The 18,157-nt window shown below is 45.5% G+C and overlaps 1 protein-coding gene across 1 annotated transcript in view; it reads left to right on the top strand.

Annotated features, from left to right (window-relative positions):
* The window catches only part of HTRA4 (HtrA serine peptidase 4), a 120,034-nt gene that overhangs the window by 83,697 nt on the left and 18,180 nt on the right, over positions 1–18,157 (top strand). The window contains exon 5 of the mRNA XM_040346241.1: positions 1,283–1,315. Within this exon, the coding sequence (XP_040202175.1) occupies positions 1,283–1,315 (33 nt within the window). The remainder of the gene's footprint in view (positions 1–1,282; positions 1,316–18,157) is intronic.

Genomic DNA, 18,157 nt, shown 5'->3' with positions numbered 1-18,157 from the left:
TAGATTGCATGATACTTAAGTTGGGAGTTTTAGATGTGTTAACGTTTTTGAAACTGGATATTATCTATATGAACCTGCCAGTTGGTGAGTAAAAAGCCCTTGTACAGTCCCTTGAAAAGGTAAATTTTCCACATCTTGTCATGTTACAACTAAAAACGTGTTTTATTGGGATTTTTTGTGATAGACCAAAACAAAGTGGCACATAATTGTGAAGTGGAAGGAAAATGATAAATGGTTTTCAAAATTGATTACATCTATATTCAGTCCCCTTTACTCTGATACCCCTAACTAAAATCTAGTGGAACCAATTTACCTCAGAAGTCACCTAATTAGTAAATAGAGTCTACCTGTGTGTAATTTAATTTTAGTATAAATACAGCTGTTCTGTGACTTGAAAATTGCTGTTCACAGACTCTCCTCTCCATCCAATCTGACAGAGATTGAGCTATTTAGCAAAGAAGAATGGGCACACATGTCACTCTCTAGATGTACAAAGCTGGTAGAGACATCCCCAAAAAGACCTAAAAGGGGTTGTGAACCTTCCTGTTGTTTCACCTTAATGCATCCTATGCATTTTTTTTATTTCGAACCCTTACAATCACTTTAACAGCCGGTTCACACTGGGGCGCGTCCCATTCAATGCAATGGAACCGTTCTAATAGAAGCGATGGTTTATGCACGACTTCGGGGGCAGCTCGGGGCGACCTGCATTGACTTCTATACAGAAGTCGTTTTGCAGGTCGCCTCTGAAGTCGTGCAGCAGAAGTGTGAACCGGCTCTTAAGCTGTAATTGCAGTGAAAGGCGGTTCTACAAAGTATTGACTCAGGGGAGCTGAATACAAATGAACACCACACTTTAACATATTTTTTTGTAAACAATTTTGAAAACCATTTATCATTTTCCTTTCCCTCACAGTTATGTTCCACCCTTTGTTGGTCTATCACATAAAATCCCAATAAAATACATTCACGTTTTTGGTTACAATATGACAAAATTTGGAAAATTTCAAGGGGTTTGAATACTTTTTCATGGCACTGTATCTGTACCAGCACACCACATAATATACCAGTGAGGGCATTAAGGGTATAATTATAGAACATGGCGTTCAGCAAAGTGAGGTATACTGATGGTGGTGATGGAATATATAAAACTTTATATCGCCACAGGGAATGAGCATTCTTCATTAAATAATGAATTCTTTATGTGATCGTTTTTTTTTTTCAATTTGCAGTTGATCTTTCATGTTTGGTAATTCGCAATGTATTATTTTCTTTCAAACAGTATGGAAATTCTGGTGGACCCTTGGTGAACTTGGTGAGTACTCATTGTACAGCTATAAATGGCAGGTGAATTACATTGCATATCTGTACTCTATTGGAGCAAATACATACAAACTTAATCCTGAGACAATGGGGTTGATTTGAGTACAAAATCTGGTGCAGCTCTGTATGTAAACCAACCAGCCTCCAGTTTTTTTTTTGTCAAAACTTTATATGTATATGAAGTTAGAAGCTGATTGGCTACCATACACAGCTGCGTCAGACTTTGCACTTTCCAGTTTTAGTAAATAAACCCCAGTGCATGCCAAGTATTGAAAACATTTCCATGAAAGAGCCACCCCAAAAATCTGCCATTTGCTCAATGCTACATTCAGTCTATTTATAATATTACATTTTTTTAGAGTTGAATCGACCTTGACACTACATTAGAAAAATAAAAACAGAGCCAGTTTGTAAAAGAAGAGACTTAAAGCGTCACTAAACGCAAAACCAAAAATGTAATATATTGCAGCTTACCAATCAAAAGATGTGTTGGCTGCATTATGTTTCTTTTTTTTTTTTAAATACCTTCTGTTTTCACCTGGTGATCTTGCCAGTAACACACCTCCTGTACTGCGTTTCCCCGAAAGTAAGACCTACCCTGAAAATAGGACCTAGCGTTATTTTTCAGAAGGGCTGCAATATAAGCCCTATCCCGAAAATAAGCCCTAGTTTAAAATGCTTGTAAAATCCTATAATCCACTCTATTAAAGTAAGAATATAGGCCCAGATTCACTAAGGACTTACGCCGACGTATAACAAGTTACGCCAACGTAAGTGCAAATGTGCGCCGTCGTATCTGTGCGCCAGACCCACAAACAGATATGCGCCTAAAACCAGGCTACACCCCGCCAACGTTGCTTGCTTACGCCGGTGTAGGGTGGGCGCACATTTAGGCTGGGTGCATGGGGCCGCTCCCATTGATTAGCTATTCAAACATGCAAATGAGGGAAATACGGCGATTCACGAACCTGCGTGCGCCCGACACAGGCTACGCGAGGTGTGCGTAAGTTGTACGTCCGGCGTAAAGTTATTCCCCATAAAGGAGGTGCAACCCAGCAGCAGACATGCAAAGGTCTGCACCAGGGAACACAAGCCAGCGTATTTTACGTTGGACGTGTGTCTGGCTGAGCGTACGTTACGTTCACGCCGTACGCAGTGATCCGGCGTAGTTTAGGCAGTTGTTCCGACCTGGCTGTGAGCAGGCGCAGGGGAATGCGACCACGTCACGGTGCATGCGCAGTTCGTGATACATATCTGTCTGGCGCTCGCCCCATCATTTGCATGGGGGTCACGCCTCATTTGCATGGGTCACGCCCACTTCCACCTACGCCAGCGTACGCCTTCGCTGGCACAGCATTGGGAGCACTGGCTTGCTGAATGCATTGCTTGCCTCTCTGCGCTGCGTTGGCGTAGCGTACATTGGTTACTCTATGGCGGCGTAATGTGCGCCCACACTCTGTAAATCTGGGCCATAATGTACAATGTGTGCTTCTGTAATATAATTGCGGGGAAGAGAGTTTCGTCCGGTCACAGAAGCGCAGAGCAGCGCTATAATGAAGGTATTTGGCACAATTATATTACAGAAACACACACTTTGTTGTGTTGATTATCGGATTTTATAAGCATTTTAATTCCTGTCAGGCAGGGAAAGAGTGGTGGAGAGAAGACAGCACATTACATGGTAAGACCTACCCAGAAAATTAGCCCTACTGTGTCTTTTGTTGTCAATATTAATATAAGACCCTGGCTTATTTTGGGGGGAAAACACAGTATTAGAGTGCCCCCCACTCTGCGGGAATGAGCACAGGGGGCACCTTTGGACAGCAGCATTTTCAGTCTGCGAGGAGGGGAGTGTTAGATGTAAAAGAAGATTTAGATACACTAACACATTGAAGTCAAACTCCAGATAACACTTTATAATCAGTTACAGCAAAAAGTTTTTTTTCCTCCGTTTGGGATAAAGATTTTTCATAAATAAATAAAACTGATTATTGTAACTGATACATCTGCAAAAGAGCTGGTTCCTTTGAAAAACAATATACCATACTTACTGGCCAGATTTCCAGATGAAAATAGAAGAAAGAAAGCCTAAAAAATAAAACAAATGCAGCCATCATCTCTAAGAATTTGTAAGCTGCAATATAATAAATGTATACATTTGGGTTTAGGACCAATTTAATACTTACCTTTCCATAAGGTGGTTGATTCCAGTCTCCACTCTTTTGAAGAGCTATAGTCACAGCTGATATTAGACACTTTCAGATCAGTCAGATACCTTGTCCTCCAAAGGGTGCTCTGGCTTCTGCCATTCACTATGCCACTAAAGAACACACAGTATTAGATGTAGTAGCCATTGGAAAGAACCACAGTGCCCATCCACCACACATACCAGAAGTACCCATAGCTCTTGAAGAGAGTGAAGATTGGAGTCACTCCCTCTGGAAAGGTCATTGTTAAATTTGGAGGTAATCTGTAAGTGGAACTTCAGCCACATTTATTCTTGTGCTGGATGTATGTGGGGTGCAGCATGTGCAGTGGCAATAATTCACACAGACGGGTGCAGGGCAGAATTTGTATTGGAATAATTCAGCAACAGTTACAATAATCCGGTGGGCAGGCTACCTGGACGGATGCACTCATGGGTTCCAGGAACATGAAAGGAGCAGATTCCAGGAGAACTGACAGCGTCTAAAAAAGCAGCTCTATTGCCCAATTGGGAGGGTGCCCTGAAGAGTTGCGACCCTATGCTTTCCCTCTTCATCAAGAACCTTTACCTAATGTTAGTACTGTCCCTAACAGGTGGGGTACCTGTCCCAGCTCTACCAACTCACAAAATGCATGCCAATCCTGGGAGCCAGGGTCTTAAAGGACCCAAGATGACTGGTAGAGCAGCAGCATCCAATAGGAAAGCTTCCCCATTGACCCAGGAAACCATAGGGGAACCTTGTTCCTCTTGACTTCCTCTCCCACAGTAGTGCCACTGTGGAAAAGCATTGCCTACAGTGGAGATAGTTGACTGCACCTGCCTACCGAGTGACTACCCGATACCACTAAAAGTACAGTTATCCTTTAAAGCCCAATCAAAGTCACAGAAATAGATAGGCATTTTAATAATGATCTCCAATATACTGGTCATACCTCCACTATTCTGTTACAGCAGTTGTGCAATGTGTCTAAATCTGACTGTGTAGTCCAAGGGTAGGCAACCTCGGCCCTCCAGCTGTGGTGAAACTACAAATCCCATGAGACATTGCAAGACCCTGATAATCACAGGCATGACTCCTAGAGGCAGAGGCATGATGGAATTTGTAGTTTCACAACAGCTGGAGTGCTGAGGTTGCCTACCCCTGGTGTAGTCCAACAGACAGCACCAGAGTGAGTCCTAGTATACTCAGAAATCACTACTTATGCCGCATACACACGATCGGTTCGTCTGATGGACCGTTTTCATCAGACGAACCAATCGTGTGTGGGCCCCATCGGTTTTCTATTCATCGGTGAAAAAACTAGGAACTTGTTTTAAAATTATCTGATGGTTAAAAAAACGATAGAAAAAAAAACGATCGTCTGTGGGCACGTCCATCGGTTAAAAATCCACGCATGATCAGAATCTTCTCAGTTCTTCTGCAATACAATGAGGAAACATGCAATGTAGGGTGTATTTGCAAACATAGAACACTGGAGTGTGAGTGCAGGAAATCGTATCATACGGGGTACTGGACTATTATGTGAATAGGTGTGAGACTTCAACTGGGCACCTATCCTTTTGCTGCTGCCACTCTGATGCCCCATACACATGGTTTTCCTGTCGGAAAAAGTCTGATGAGAGCTTTTGGTCAGGAATCCCGACCGTGTGTATGCTCCATCAGACTTTCTCCAACAGGAAAACTGCTGGAAAAGAAAAGAGAGCAGGATTTATTTTTTCCCTAAAAAATCTTAGCGGGAAAACCGTTCGTCTGTATGCAATTTCAACAAAATTTCCCCTAACTTTTGTGTGACTGTGTGTATGCAAGACAAGCTTGAGAGGAATTCTGTCCGGAAAACCATTGTTTTTTTTTTTTTTTCGACGGGAAAACCGCTTGTGTTTACAGTTTTTCTACAGACTGTTGGCTTTCTAGTAAGGTTGATTCTCCTTTCTCCTGCATCAGAAAATGTGTAATGTTTTGGGGGTTTTACAGTACATAAATTTCAGGCACAAAATGGGCATTTAAACATTTGTGCTGAAAAGAAAAACTCTGGCAACAAAAGGATATAAGTCCTGGAAATAACAAAACATATGTGTAGTACCCTCCTAGATAGGTGCTGGGTAAATTTAGTTCTGGCTCACTGTAATCAGTTTAGATGCATGTAATTGTTTTGTTCTGTTTCTTGTTTCACTGGCTGCAGTGTTTTCTGCTTCCTCTTGTCTGTCTGGAAATGTTCTGGAAGATCAAGGGCTGGAAGAGTCTAATTAGCAGCTAAATATTTATGTATCCCTGGCCACTTCCTGGGCAGATGTGCCCAGATGGTATCTGGGAGTGTGTATAAATACTCTGAGACTTAGGGGCCCTTTCACACTGAGGCGCTTTTCTGAGGCGGCCACTGAGGCGCTTTTCGGGTCGATAGCGGTGCGCTTTAAACACCTGCTAGCAGCCGACAAAGGGTTAAAAGCTTTGCCGGCGCTAGACATTTGAGCAAAAAATAAAGAAATAAATAAAAAGTTAAATAAAATGTCATAACTTGCATCACACTGATGAATATTCTAAAAACAGAAATCATCTTACTGCACTGTAGATAAAGCACATCCGGCAAAGAGATATAACTGGTCTTTGCAGTCAATCATTACCAACTGAAGACAATTATTGTATTGCTTTCAGTACCACGGACAGAGCATTGGCAATGCCAGGCATTACAGAAATACATGTGTTCTGTCAAGTTGTATTCTTTTAGATTCATCTGTAAAACTTTAACTGACAATTGCGCGGTCGTGCGACGTTGTACCCAAACAAAATTGACATATTTTTTCCCCACAAATAGAGCTTTCTTTTGGTGGTATTTGGTCACCTCTGCGTTTTTTAATTTTTTGCGCTATAAGCAAAGAATACACCGCCAATTTTTTATTTATTTTTTACTTTCCACTATAATTCATATGCCCAAAAAATATATAAAAAAACAATTTCTTCATCAGTTTAGGCTAATATGTATTCTTCTACATATTTTTGGTAAAAAAAAATCCCAATAAGCGTATATGAATGGTTTAAGAAAAAGTTATACCGTCTACAAAATAGGAGATAGATTTATGGCATTTCTTTTCAAGTGATGGCAGCGATCAGGGATTTTTAGCAGAACTGCGACATTGCGGCGGACGGATCAGACACCTAACTGACATTTTTTACACTTTTTTGGGAACCAGTGACATTATTACAGTGATCAGTGCTAAAAAAATAAGCACTGACATTGTACTAATGACATTGGCAGGGAAGGGGGTTATCATCATGGGCGATCAAAGGGTTAAATGTGTTCCCTGTTTGTGTTTTCTAACTCTATTGGGGACTGTTTGACTGGGGAAACACGCAGATACGTCTTCATGCTTGATCAGGGGTACATTGGGTACAGAGTGCAGGGTTCAGGTGTGTGTTACATACAGAGTGAAGAGTTTGGAGGTGTGCTTTATAGAGAGTGCAGAGTTCAGGAGGGTGTTACATGCAGTGCAGTGCTATGTATAGTGTAAAACTGCCCCCCCCCAAGCTTCCTTGCATCTCTCTCTCCTACCTGACCTGGCTCTAGAACCTCGTGTAGGTGGCTCTACTACCCGTGTGTTCAGCTCTATTATCTCCCTGTGTAGGCGACTCTGCCTCGCCTTACAGGAAGATTGTTCTCTCTTCCAGATTCTGGAGATCTGTCCCTGCCGTGCCCCGCCGTGAGTGCATGCAGGGATCTATTATATCTGTGAATCGCTGAGAGCAAAGCTGTACCTTTGTAAACACAGAAGGCTTCAGTGTTTACAAGTGACAGAGGAAAGCGTGAGCAGAGGGTTAGAGTCGGAGGTGGTGGAATGGAGTTCCACGTGGTAAGGCCTGATGGGCCCGTGGGCCTTGTGTTTGACATATGTGTATTAGGGAATAGCATGTATAGTGTGTAGTGCAGGTGTGTCAAACTCAATTTCATTGTGGGCCGCATAAGCATAATGATTGCCCTCAAAAGGGCCAGTTGTATCTGTAAGATTAGGTGTCCAGCGCATCCCCTCCCTTTACATTAGATGTCAAGAGCCACTCCACCATCAGAAGGTGAGTCCCCCACTCTACCTTACATCACAGTGCACCCTCTTTCCTCATGCTGCTGCTGGGAAGAAGCTGGATGCATTGTTTGAAAGCAGAAAGTAAGGGTCTGGAGGAGGACCAGTAGCTGCAGGAGAGGTGCAAGGCCCACATTAAATGTTTCCTCAAAGCAGCTGGTCCTTGTGCCCGGGCTGCCCGAAAATTGGGGTAGCCTGGCCTGGCCCGCCCCACTACATCCCAGATATCCCCTCAGAACTCTGACCCCTCTACACTATAGATATCCCCTACCTCCTACCTACGTGATTTCTGTTTACCTGCACAGTCTCCATTGTAGGGACCCCAGAGCATTACTTTGCCCAGGGGCCCATAATGCTATTAAGACGGCCCTGAGTAGCTCATTGGATAGTCTCAATGACAGTGAAGCAAAGAGTCACCATGAATTGATATCATCTTGGCTGCACTAGACAGGGAGAATTCAAGAAAATTGTTATTTCTACTTACACAATCCTGCCTACAATATAGCTTGAAGCATGCATATTTTGTACCTTGAGGCAAGAAGCCTCTGATAGCCTGTATGTATATTGTATATAGTGAGAGCATAGGGGCGCCGGTATAGAACAGTCATTATGGGTTTCATTACATTAATAGCCCCTGTTTCATCTAGTGGCTGTGCTTTTGCTGTCAAACAACTGACATGATTAACTGCTTCTAGACCACATGTTTCTTCTTGCACATTCCATCCCAGGTGTTTGCACTATTGCAGGTTAAAGCATAAACTGAATACACTCACAAAACCGGCTTTACAACACAAACCATCGTATTACGACACAAGTATAGGCAAAGATCTTTGTGCTGATGCTTCAAATGTCCAGAACGTGCCCTGGTTTTCATTTCTAAGGAAAGCTTTGTATGGGAAAACAGTTTTGTATCCATGGAAACCTTTTATCCCACCAGCATTTGGACCACTCCATCCCTAGATCTGTGTTTTCTTCCAAGCTTTTCATGAAAGCAGAACTCCGGGTAAACCTCAAAATACACAAATGAAATACAACTAAGGGAGCTTTCTTACCTACCAAATGGGTTGTATTTCTGTCTATCCAGTCTTGAAATATACACAGCCCTGTCACAAACTATAGCCATCGCTGGCAGAGCAGGAAACCTGACTTTTCTCTACTGTAGTTAGGTAATACTTACAGCAGGGGCGCCCAACCAGTGCCCCACATGTGACCTGCGGAGCCCTCTGGGTTACCGACCCTCTATCCCAGAGCATCAGTGTTGTGAATAAAGCCAGGGGTAGAGGAAGCAAGCGGCTGCGGAGCAAAGCCACATAAGTCGTTGCTTCCTGTATAGCGCCACCTCCTGTCACAGGCGGAGTGATACCAAATGCACTCTGCCTGGGACAGCAACAGCTGGTGATACCTGAATGGAATACTGTTATTAACCTCCCTGGCGGTATGATTATTTCAGAAAAAAGGTGCTGAAAGCGGTACCATTATTTGCAAGGAAATTTGGCGTTTTATACTGTAGGCCTGTAATTCTTATGAATAAATCACTTAAATCTGACCAAACAAGAGTCTAGTAGGCATCCCGGTATGAATTTTTTTTAAAAACAAAATGATAAATTATAATATAATAAATAATTATAAATAATTATAACAAATAATAATAAAATTAAAATAAAAATTATTCAATAATGTAATCAACTCAAAATCACTGAAATTTGCTCAGTTGCAGAATTGTCGCTGTCATTACTTTTATTTTTTTATGATGAATTTCCCCACAAATCGCTATCGCACAATTCTGCAAGTGATTATAATTTATTATCGCTGTTTTCTAGCTGCTCTAAAACCATTTTTGACATAAAGGGACACTTTTGGTAGCTATGGACAATCTACAGTTTGCAGGCAGAAAGAACAGTTTTTATTATATAAAAGAACATGTAGGGCACTGGGCAGACCACTAGGGACAAGGGGGGTGTGTATTTTTTACATACAGTACTGTAATCTATAAGATTACAGTATACTGTATGTATTGTGTTTGTTTACCTTTTTGAATTTGGCGCCGTTCTCCACTCCCGTGAGTCGTAACGTCGCAGAGAACGGAGATCGGCGGCACACAGAGGCACTGTGTGAATCGAGCGAGGTCCCGGTCGCTCACACAGCGCGGTGGCATGGCTGGATCCAGGGACAAGGTAAGTAAACCAAGCCTATGGATGCTGCGAGGCGAGCCCGAGTCTGACTCGGGGTTACCGATCCTAGCAAAAAAATCTCACCCCGAGTCAGACTCGGGAACACCGCTCAGAAGGTTAAAGGTACGTTTATTACTAAAATCACAGTGTATATATGAGCAGTCGTCTGCTGCTGTGCCAATTGACACTTTCACCAACGGATGTAACACACAACCACAACAAAATTATGACGGCAACAGGCAAGAGGTTTCAGACTCGCAAGCTCCACAAGTTGTTACTCGATCTGGAAGAGTGTGTAAACCCAATCCAAAGTTCCAAGACTTTATCACACACTGACTCTTATGCCCCGTACACACGGTCGAAATTTCCGATGGCCTAAAATCCGATGGAATTTTTCGTCGGAATTTCGTTCAAGCTGTCTTGCATACACACAAAAACAACATAGAATATCCAAGCTCAAACTTACCGACCAATCAGCAACCAACCAAATTCACCTGTCTAACAGTATGCGTTAAAAACAGAGGTTTAATTGCACGCATTTGCAAATGCAAGTGTAAGCTGCAGGCCCCGTCAAGGCTTTCTGTGTACTGCAGTCCTAACTCTAAAATTTAAAGTCTCCTCAGTGGAAGCACATGCATGCTGATGGATAGATAAAGGGCAGGTGACTGGAGGTAGTCCAGCCCTCCTTAAAGGGGCAGGAGCACACTAAACACCCAGCACATAGAAGCAAAGGTGCCAGTGGGTTGCCTGACCACAATGACATCAATACAAAAAACAAATGTCCTATGACTGGTCTATACAGTAATGAGCACTGGAAAAGGCGCGTATAAGTACAAAAACAACATAGAATGTCCAAGCTCAAACTTACTGTCTTGCATACACACTGTCAGATCAAATTCCGACCATCCAAAAAGCGGTGAACACTACGACGAGCCGAAAAAAAATTAAGTTCAATGCTTCCGAGCATGCGTCGACTTGATTCTGAGCATGCGTGGGTTTTTTCTCCGTCGGAAGTTGCACACAGACGATAGGAATTTCCTATTTTTTTTTCCAAACACTGATGGAAAAAAAGTCAGATGGGGCCCACACACAATCGTAATTTCCAATTAAAAAAAGGCCATTGGGCTTTTTCATCGGAAATTCTGATCGTGTGTACGCAGCAGTACTCAGCATCTTTCTTTATATTGTAGTTTGTTATTGTTCCTTGCAATGCAGCACTCCTTATTGGTTCTATATCACACTTCATTTATATATGCATATCTCTTCTTTAAAAGGGGAGATATTGAGATTGGTACATAGTGCTGTGGTAGATACTAACACAGTTGAAATTAACTATACATGTCTGACAAGATGGTATATAACACTGTTAAATGTGGAGGGAGAAGAGAGACATTTTTCTAACATGTGTCATGCGATATGTCAAAAGTCTCCTTCATCCCTGGCGTTCTTCGTTCCCAATATACAGACTCAGGTTTTCTTCATAATACAATGTTTATTCTTCCAAAGACAGGACAGCAAGACAGTGAATGCTTACACTGTTACAGCTGATAACACATCATGGTAGGATGATACTTCAGAAAGTTACAGAAGGAGGAAATAGATGTTTTTTTTAATCCAAAAACAAGTTTATTGATCATAAATTTGACACTTACAGTCCAAAGTACCGTAATCATAAACAATAGAACAGACCCATACATGGCCATGTACAAAACATTAGCAAATGTAAATATAAAACAACATACTGACAGGACCCATAGACCGCATCCCGCCCTCACACCCCCTCCTGTCCCACTAGCCCAATATTCTGTCCATGACCAGGTCGTTCGGGGCTAGCCCCGGTGTTCCCAGCCACGAATCCCATAGCCGTTCAAATTTTCCGGAGCAACCCCTATGCTGGTATATAACCTTTTCCATCCTTAACGTGCTACCAAGTGCAGTTATCCATTCCCTAACCGTGGGGGGCTCCTCGGATATCCAGTGCAGCATAATTAGTTTCCTGGCCATGAACAGGGCCCTGGTGATGGCCTCTCTAGTGTGGGGTTCCCACTCCAGCTCGTCCAGAAGATTCAGGAGGCACTGCTTAGGGTCTAATGGGATCGAGACCTGGAACACTGTGTTTAGTGTGTCTGTCACTCCCGCCCAGTAGGTGTGCAACTTGGGGCAGCGCCAGAGCATGTGTATCAAATCCCCATGATCTCTTTTACATCTTGCACATGTCGGTGTGGGCCGCACACCCATAGGATGTAATCTGTGGGGCGTATAGTATACTCTTAGGAGTGTATACAGTTGTGTAAGTCGCTGTGTCACATTTAGGGAGCAGCTGGTAACTGACTGCAGGGCCTCCTCCCACTGCTCCTCTTCCAGGGGGCCTACATCCACTTCCCACTTCCTCCTAACTGTCAGAGGGTGCTTTTTAAGGTACCTGCAAAGCAGTATATTATAGCTCTGGGATATAAACCCCTTAGACGTCTCTGCGCTCTTGAGCTGGGAGAGGATTGGAAGGGATTCCACATGCCACTCCGAGGCCCTGGATTGGGCGACAAATGCATGTCTAAGCTGCATGTAGTAGAAGAACATGCTCGCTGGCAGCTGGTATGTCTCCCTCAGTGTTTCAAAAGGCAATAAGCCACCATTACCCAAAATCTGTGATAAATAGAGGATCCCATACCTCTTCCACCTTTCCCCTTGTTGCAGTTTGGCTAGTTCAGGATACGATTCATTTGCCCAAATAGGGCTAAACTCGGTGACCCCCGAGGCCCCTTGTAAATACTTGGTTTTGTTCCATATCTTCTGTATTAGGCTATAGGTGGGGAAGCTTTTATGGGATCTTTCAAAGGCCAAGGACTCTAGTGCTGTCGGGATCGACGCTCCTCCCACCGTCCTGAGCATAATATGCTCAGAGGCGCTGGGGACCCTGTCTGACTGCCCCCCCTCTGGAACCATGGTACCTATCAAATGCTGCAGTTGCGATGCCAGATAATACAGCCAAGGATTCGGCAGGGCCAGCCCCCCCTCCTCCTTGGGGCGCTGCAGGTGCTCTAATTTTATCCTGGGTGGGCGGTTCTTTCAGATCAATTCTCGAAAGATGGTATTAACTATCCTAAAGGTCTTTAGGGGAATAACCACCGGGGAGTTGTGCAGCATGTAGAGCAGTTGAGGCATGAGAATCATCTTAATCAGATTCACTTTGCCCGCAACTGACATACACAAAGCATTCCACGTCTTGGCCCGGGAGCGAAATCTAGCCAGCAGCGGGGAGATGTTCAACGAGCCATATTCCCCAATACGCGGCGTCACTTGTATTCCTAGGTATTTAAAGGTAGTGGCTACAGGGATACCACCCACATTGTCTCCATGTTGCAGCTGGGTGTCATCCAGGGGCATCAAAGCAGACTTAGACCAGTTTATTTTTAGGCCCGAAAACTCCCCAAATTTGACTACCGTTTCCATTGTCATGCTCAGGGATTGCTCAGTATCACCTAGCAGGATCATCGTGTCATCTGCGTACAGCATCACCTTCTCCTGTCTGTCTCCATAGCAGAAGCCGGTGATACCCCTATGGTCCCTAATCTGACTCGTCAGTGGCTCTATTGCTAGGGCAAACAGCAGGGGGGACAGTGGACACCCCTGCCGCGTACCCCGGCCCAGAGCAAAAGACACAGACACTCTCCCAGCCTCTCTGATAGCCGCCTGGGGGAGATGGTACAGCAACCGCACCCAGGAGATAAACACCTCACCGAATCCGAATCGCAGCAGCACCCCCCAGAGATACGGCCACTCCACGCTATCGAAGGCCTTCATAGCGTCGAGCGACAGCAGAGCTCTCCTCCCCACATTATCTGCCCTGGACTGCATGTTAAGAAATAGCCTTCTGAGGTTTATGGCCGTAGATTTGTTGGGCATAAATCCCGCTTGATCCGGGTGTATGACTGAGGTGATTACCTTATTTAACCTGAGGGCCAGCACCTTCGCAAGGAGTTTGATATCAGACTGGAGTAGTGAGATCGGCCTGTATGAGGCCGGATCCACTGGGTCCTTGCCCGGTTTAAGGATTAGTACAATGTGTGCCTTAGCCATGGAGGATGGGAGGGCACTAATCTCCCTTGCAGCATTAAATACCCTCAGTAGCCTGGGCAGTAAGATCTCAGAGTATTGTTTATAAATCTCCATGGGGATTCCATCACCCCCTGGGGCTTTACAGTTGGGGAAGGCCGCCACTGCCTCCTGTAGTTCTTTTAGAATCAAGGGAGAGTCCAGCTCCGAGCTCTGGGAAAGGGATAGACGCTGAAATGCTATTCCGTCCAGATAGACGGACAGTTCCTCAGTGCTATAGGTCGAAGCCGGGCGATACAGCTGTTCATAAAAATCCGCTAGTGTCTGTATGATAAGGTCGGGAGATTGAACCAGTCGCCCAGCTGCGGTCCGCAGTGTCCCAATAGCTGGGGACTTCTGTTCAGAATTCGCTATCCTAGCCAGGAGACGACCCGTCGTCTCTCCCTCCTCAAAGAATGCAGTTTTGGTGAAGAAACGTTTTTTTTTCGGCCGTGGAGGCGAGCAGGTGCTCATACGCAGATTGAGCCGACTGCCACGCCCCTCTAGCCGTCTCAGTGGGGTCCTGGACATACTTAGTCTCTAGTGTGTGGACCTGCATCTCCAGAGTCTCCCTGAGAGCCTCCGAGCGCCTCTTAACCTTATTGACCTCCCCACCGAGCAGACGTCTAAGGTACAGTTTAAAAGATTCCCATTCAGTAAGGATAGATTCTTGGTCCGGCTGGTCTGTAAAAAACCTCCGGATGCTCCCTTCTAGTTCCCCCGGGGCACTAAATAGCTGAAGCCAAAAGGCATTGAACTTCCAGGGTGCTCTGGGAAGAGCAGATGGATGAGACACTGTAAGTGTTATTACCATGTAAGAGTGGTCCGAAATACATCTAGGTCTGTATGCAACGTCCGAAACCGAGGGGAGCATCGCAGAGTTACCCACCGCCAGGTCTATCCTAGATAACGACCCGTGAGCCTTCGTGAAACATGAGAATTGTCTAGCTGTGGGGTTTCGGTGTCTCCACACATCCAGCCAACCCACCTCCCGTAACAACCTTGCCAACGGGGTGGCCCTATGAGGGTTCGCCCCGGGTGCCGGATGTTTGTCCAGCCTCGGGTCCAACCAGCTATTGAAGTCCCCCACAAGCAGCATCGGGAGGTCAGGCCTACCCTCCAGGAATTCCAAGAGGAGCCTCAACACCCGAGCGTCAAATGGGGGAGGAATGTAAACACACGCCAAAATACAGTTCAAAATTCCCATCCGACAATGTAAAAACACAAACCTCCCTTCTGGGTCAACTTTAGAGGCATATTCCTGGTAATCCAGGGACCTGTGTACCAGTACACTCACACCCCGAGAAAAGGAGGTGTGAGTGGAATGGTATGCCCTGCCCACCCATGAGTATTTCAAACAACTTGTGGTATCATGTGTCAAATGCGTTTCCTGAAAACATAAGATAGCAGGGTAAAACTTCTTCATACATGTAAATATTATTGTACGTTTCAGGGGGGAGTTCATGCCCCTAACATTCCAGGAGATCAGGGGGGTGCCCTCCATTGCAGAAGCAAAAATAGTAATCGGGCATGAGGGGCGATGCGGGTAGTCTTTCGCGGTAGCAAAGTGTCGGGTGGCCAAAATAGAAAAAATAAAAGAGAAAAGAACGTTAGGAAAATCAATACTCCCTTGGACTGTGGGACAAAGAGTACTTCAAAATATAACCAGGCACAACGGTGCACCCAAACAGTAGTGCAATGGTGCTTAGGCAGGTCCCATCCAGGCATGCCGTCCCAGTTCCCGGGAGGGCCCAGATGGAGCCCGAACATGGTCAGGCATATTGCCAACAGGGCAAGATCAGGCACTCCAATCCGGCTCAAACGTGAGCCCACTACTCCCCTCAACATTTCAGCTGAAGTCCTATTCATTTGCATAATACAGTCACAGTTTGTTTCCTAGCGCTTTGGAAAAGTGAAGATATTTCCCCGGCATCTGGTACAAAAAAGAGAACCGGACCTGCAGACAGGGTAATTCAAAAGTCAGAGCAACAGCTCAACAATGTGAGGAAAGTATCATTCCCATTGCAGAAGCACAGTCAGTGTGTCACGGTTCATGACATGGTCAGTCTCCTCCCGCGTCAGCCCTGCGATGGCGCAGGGCCTGTTCATTATGATCCAGCCAGGCCATAGCCTCCCTGGGGGACTCAAAAAATTGCGCATGCCCCTCTGCGGTTACCTGCAACTTGGCCGGGTAGAGCATGGCATATGGTAACTGTAGAGCCCTCAGGCGTTTTTTGACTTCAACAAATCTTGCTCTGCTCCTCTGCACCTCGGCCGAGAAGTCCGGGTAAAACGACACTCTAACCCCATTAAAGGTAACATTTCCTTGCTCCCGCGCGCAGCGGAGAACCGCCTTTCTGTCGCGGTAGTGCAAAAGCTTGGCCAGCATCGACCGGGGGGGGGGCCCCTTGTGGGAGGGGTCGGCCCGGCACTCTATGGGCTCTCTCCACGGTGAAAAATGGCGAGAAAACTTCCCTCCCGAACACTTCTATAAGCCAGTTCTCCACAAACATGGTGGGGTCTCTGCCCTCTGTCTTCTCAGGGAGACCAACAATGCGAATGTTATTTCTGCGTAAACGGTTTTCCGTGTCCTCAGCTCTGCTAAGCGTGTCTTGGGCCATACGATGTGCTGCCCTGACTTCTGTCGCTATATGTGGGAGCTTATCCTCCAGGTCACTCACTCTGCTCTCAACAGCGGTTGCTCTCTCCCTGACTTTTTGGAGGTCCTGCCGCAGAAGGGACACCTCCTCTCTCAGGCCCCCAAACTGCTCCTTCATGTCAGCATTGCCCACCTGCACCGCCTTTAGTATGTCTGCCAGCGTCGGTTGCCCCACATTATCTTGTGTATCATCTGAGGGGGGGGGGAGCATCAGCGTCTGCCTCTGCCCTGGAGCTATGGGGTGTTTCCTCCATCTCATGTCCCCACTCTAGCTGTGCTGCACGGCCTCCACCAACTCCGCCATCTGCAGACCCCCCCGCCGCAGTGCAAGCAGGGCCCTTGAGCTTTTGGGCAAAGAAGAGCATGTCCCTCGGCTGCTCCTTACCCTGTGTCTTTGGTGGTTTCCTGGCGGTGCCTTCCTTAGCCTTATCAGCTCGTGGTGTGCGCTGTGAGAGGGCCGCGGCGGCGCCATCTTGGATGTCCGGTCCCGTCATCTCCGCCGTTCCGCAGCGGGTCTTTCCCCTAGTACAGAGGGCCAGGGGTGGATCCGGGCGGTGCAGGGACTCGGTAGCCAGCTGATGGGTCGAAGAGAGCCGGATCAGAGACGCCGGGGAAGGATCGATATTCGGATCAGGCAGGAGCTGTGAGAAGTGCGTCCTCTCACATGCCGGTCTTGGCCACGCCCCCCAGGAAATAGATGTTAATGATGGTACATCTCTCTGCTGGGAAAGGTCCCTTCCAGCAGGTTGGGTTCCAACCCCCATCTTCCTGTCGGGTCGGATGACCCTGAGGTCCCTAGCTAACTACGAAACCCACATGTGTTCTTATACTGTTTTAAAAGCCAAGCTAAGCATAATTCACAATTAGACTAGCTCCAAAGAAGGTTGGTGATAAATGTAACACCCACTTGTGTATTTTTAAGAGACATCTCCACCCACTGTCTTGACGTAGGACTTCAAAAATAACAGATGTAGTGTCCTGCAACTGACCTTGTCTGTCCTCAAACTACCATGTTTAATCCATTGATTCAGAAACGTTTATCACATAATATTAGTAAATTTAAAATCTAACAAACACCAGATAAAGCATATGAATATCCAATAGGGAAATTACCATACTGTTGACGAGGTTGTAAAGTAGTGGGAACTATGACGCACATATGGCGGGACTGACCAAAAATAAAAAAATATTGGAAAGAGGTACTGGAATTAATAAAAGAGATAACTGATATAGAAATACTAGAAGAGCCTTGGACATGCCTATTCCATGTGGTAAAAAGTTCAATAAAACAATATAAAGAATCAGTGATACCTCACATGATGAGCACAGCCAAAAGTCTGATACCAAGACATTGGCAAGAATTGGAAAGCCCTACAACAAAGGAGTGGATTAAAAAAGTAGAAGACGCATATAATATGGAATACCTGAGATACAGTGGGGAAGAGGAAATGGGGGATTTGCAAATAAACGAAAAGATTGGAAAAAATTTAAGAAGACATATATGGAAGTAGGAGGAGGGTAGGAGAGGGGGAGCAGGGAGAAACGGGAGAAGATAGGTAACAACAAAAAATAAAGGAGAGAGAGAGGGGGAGATAGAGAGAGGGGGGGAGAGAGAGGGGGAGGGGGAGAGGGAGAGAG

This window comes from Rana temporaria, chromosome 3 (assembly GCF_905171775.1).
Source record: "Rana temporaria chromosome 3, aRanTem1.1, whole genome shotgun sequence".
In the NCBI taxonomy this organism is placed as follows: Eukaryota; Metazoa; Chordata; class Amphibia; order Anura; family Ranidae; genus Rana; species Rana temporaria.
The sequence above is the reverse complement of the archived record's forward strand: the minus strand, read 5'-3'. Positions and strand labels throughout refer to the sequence as shown.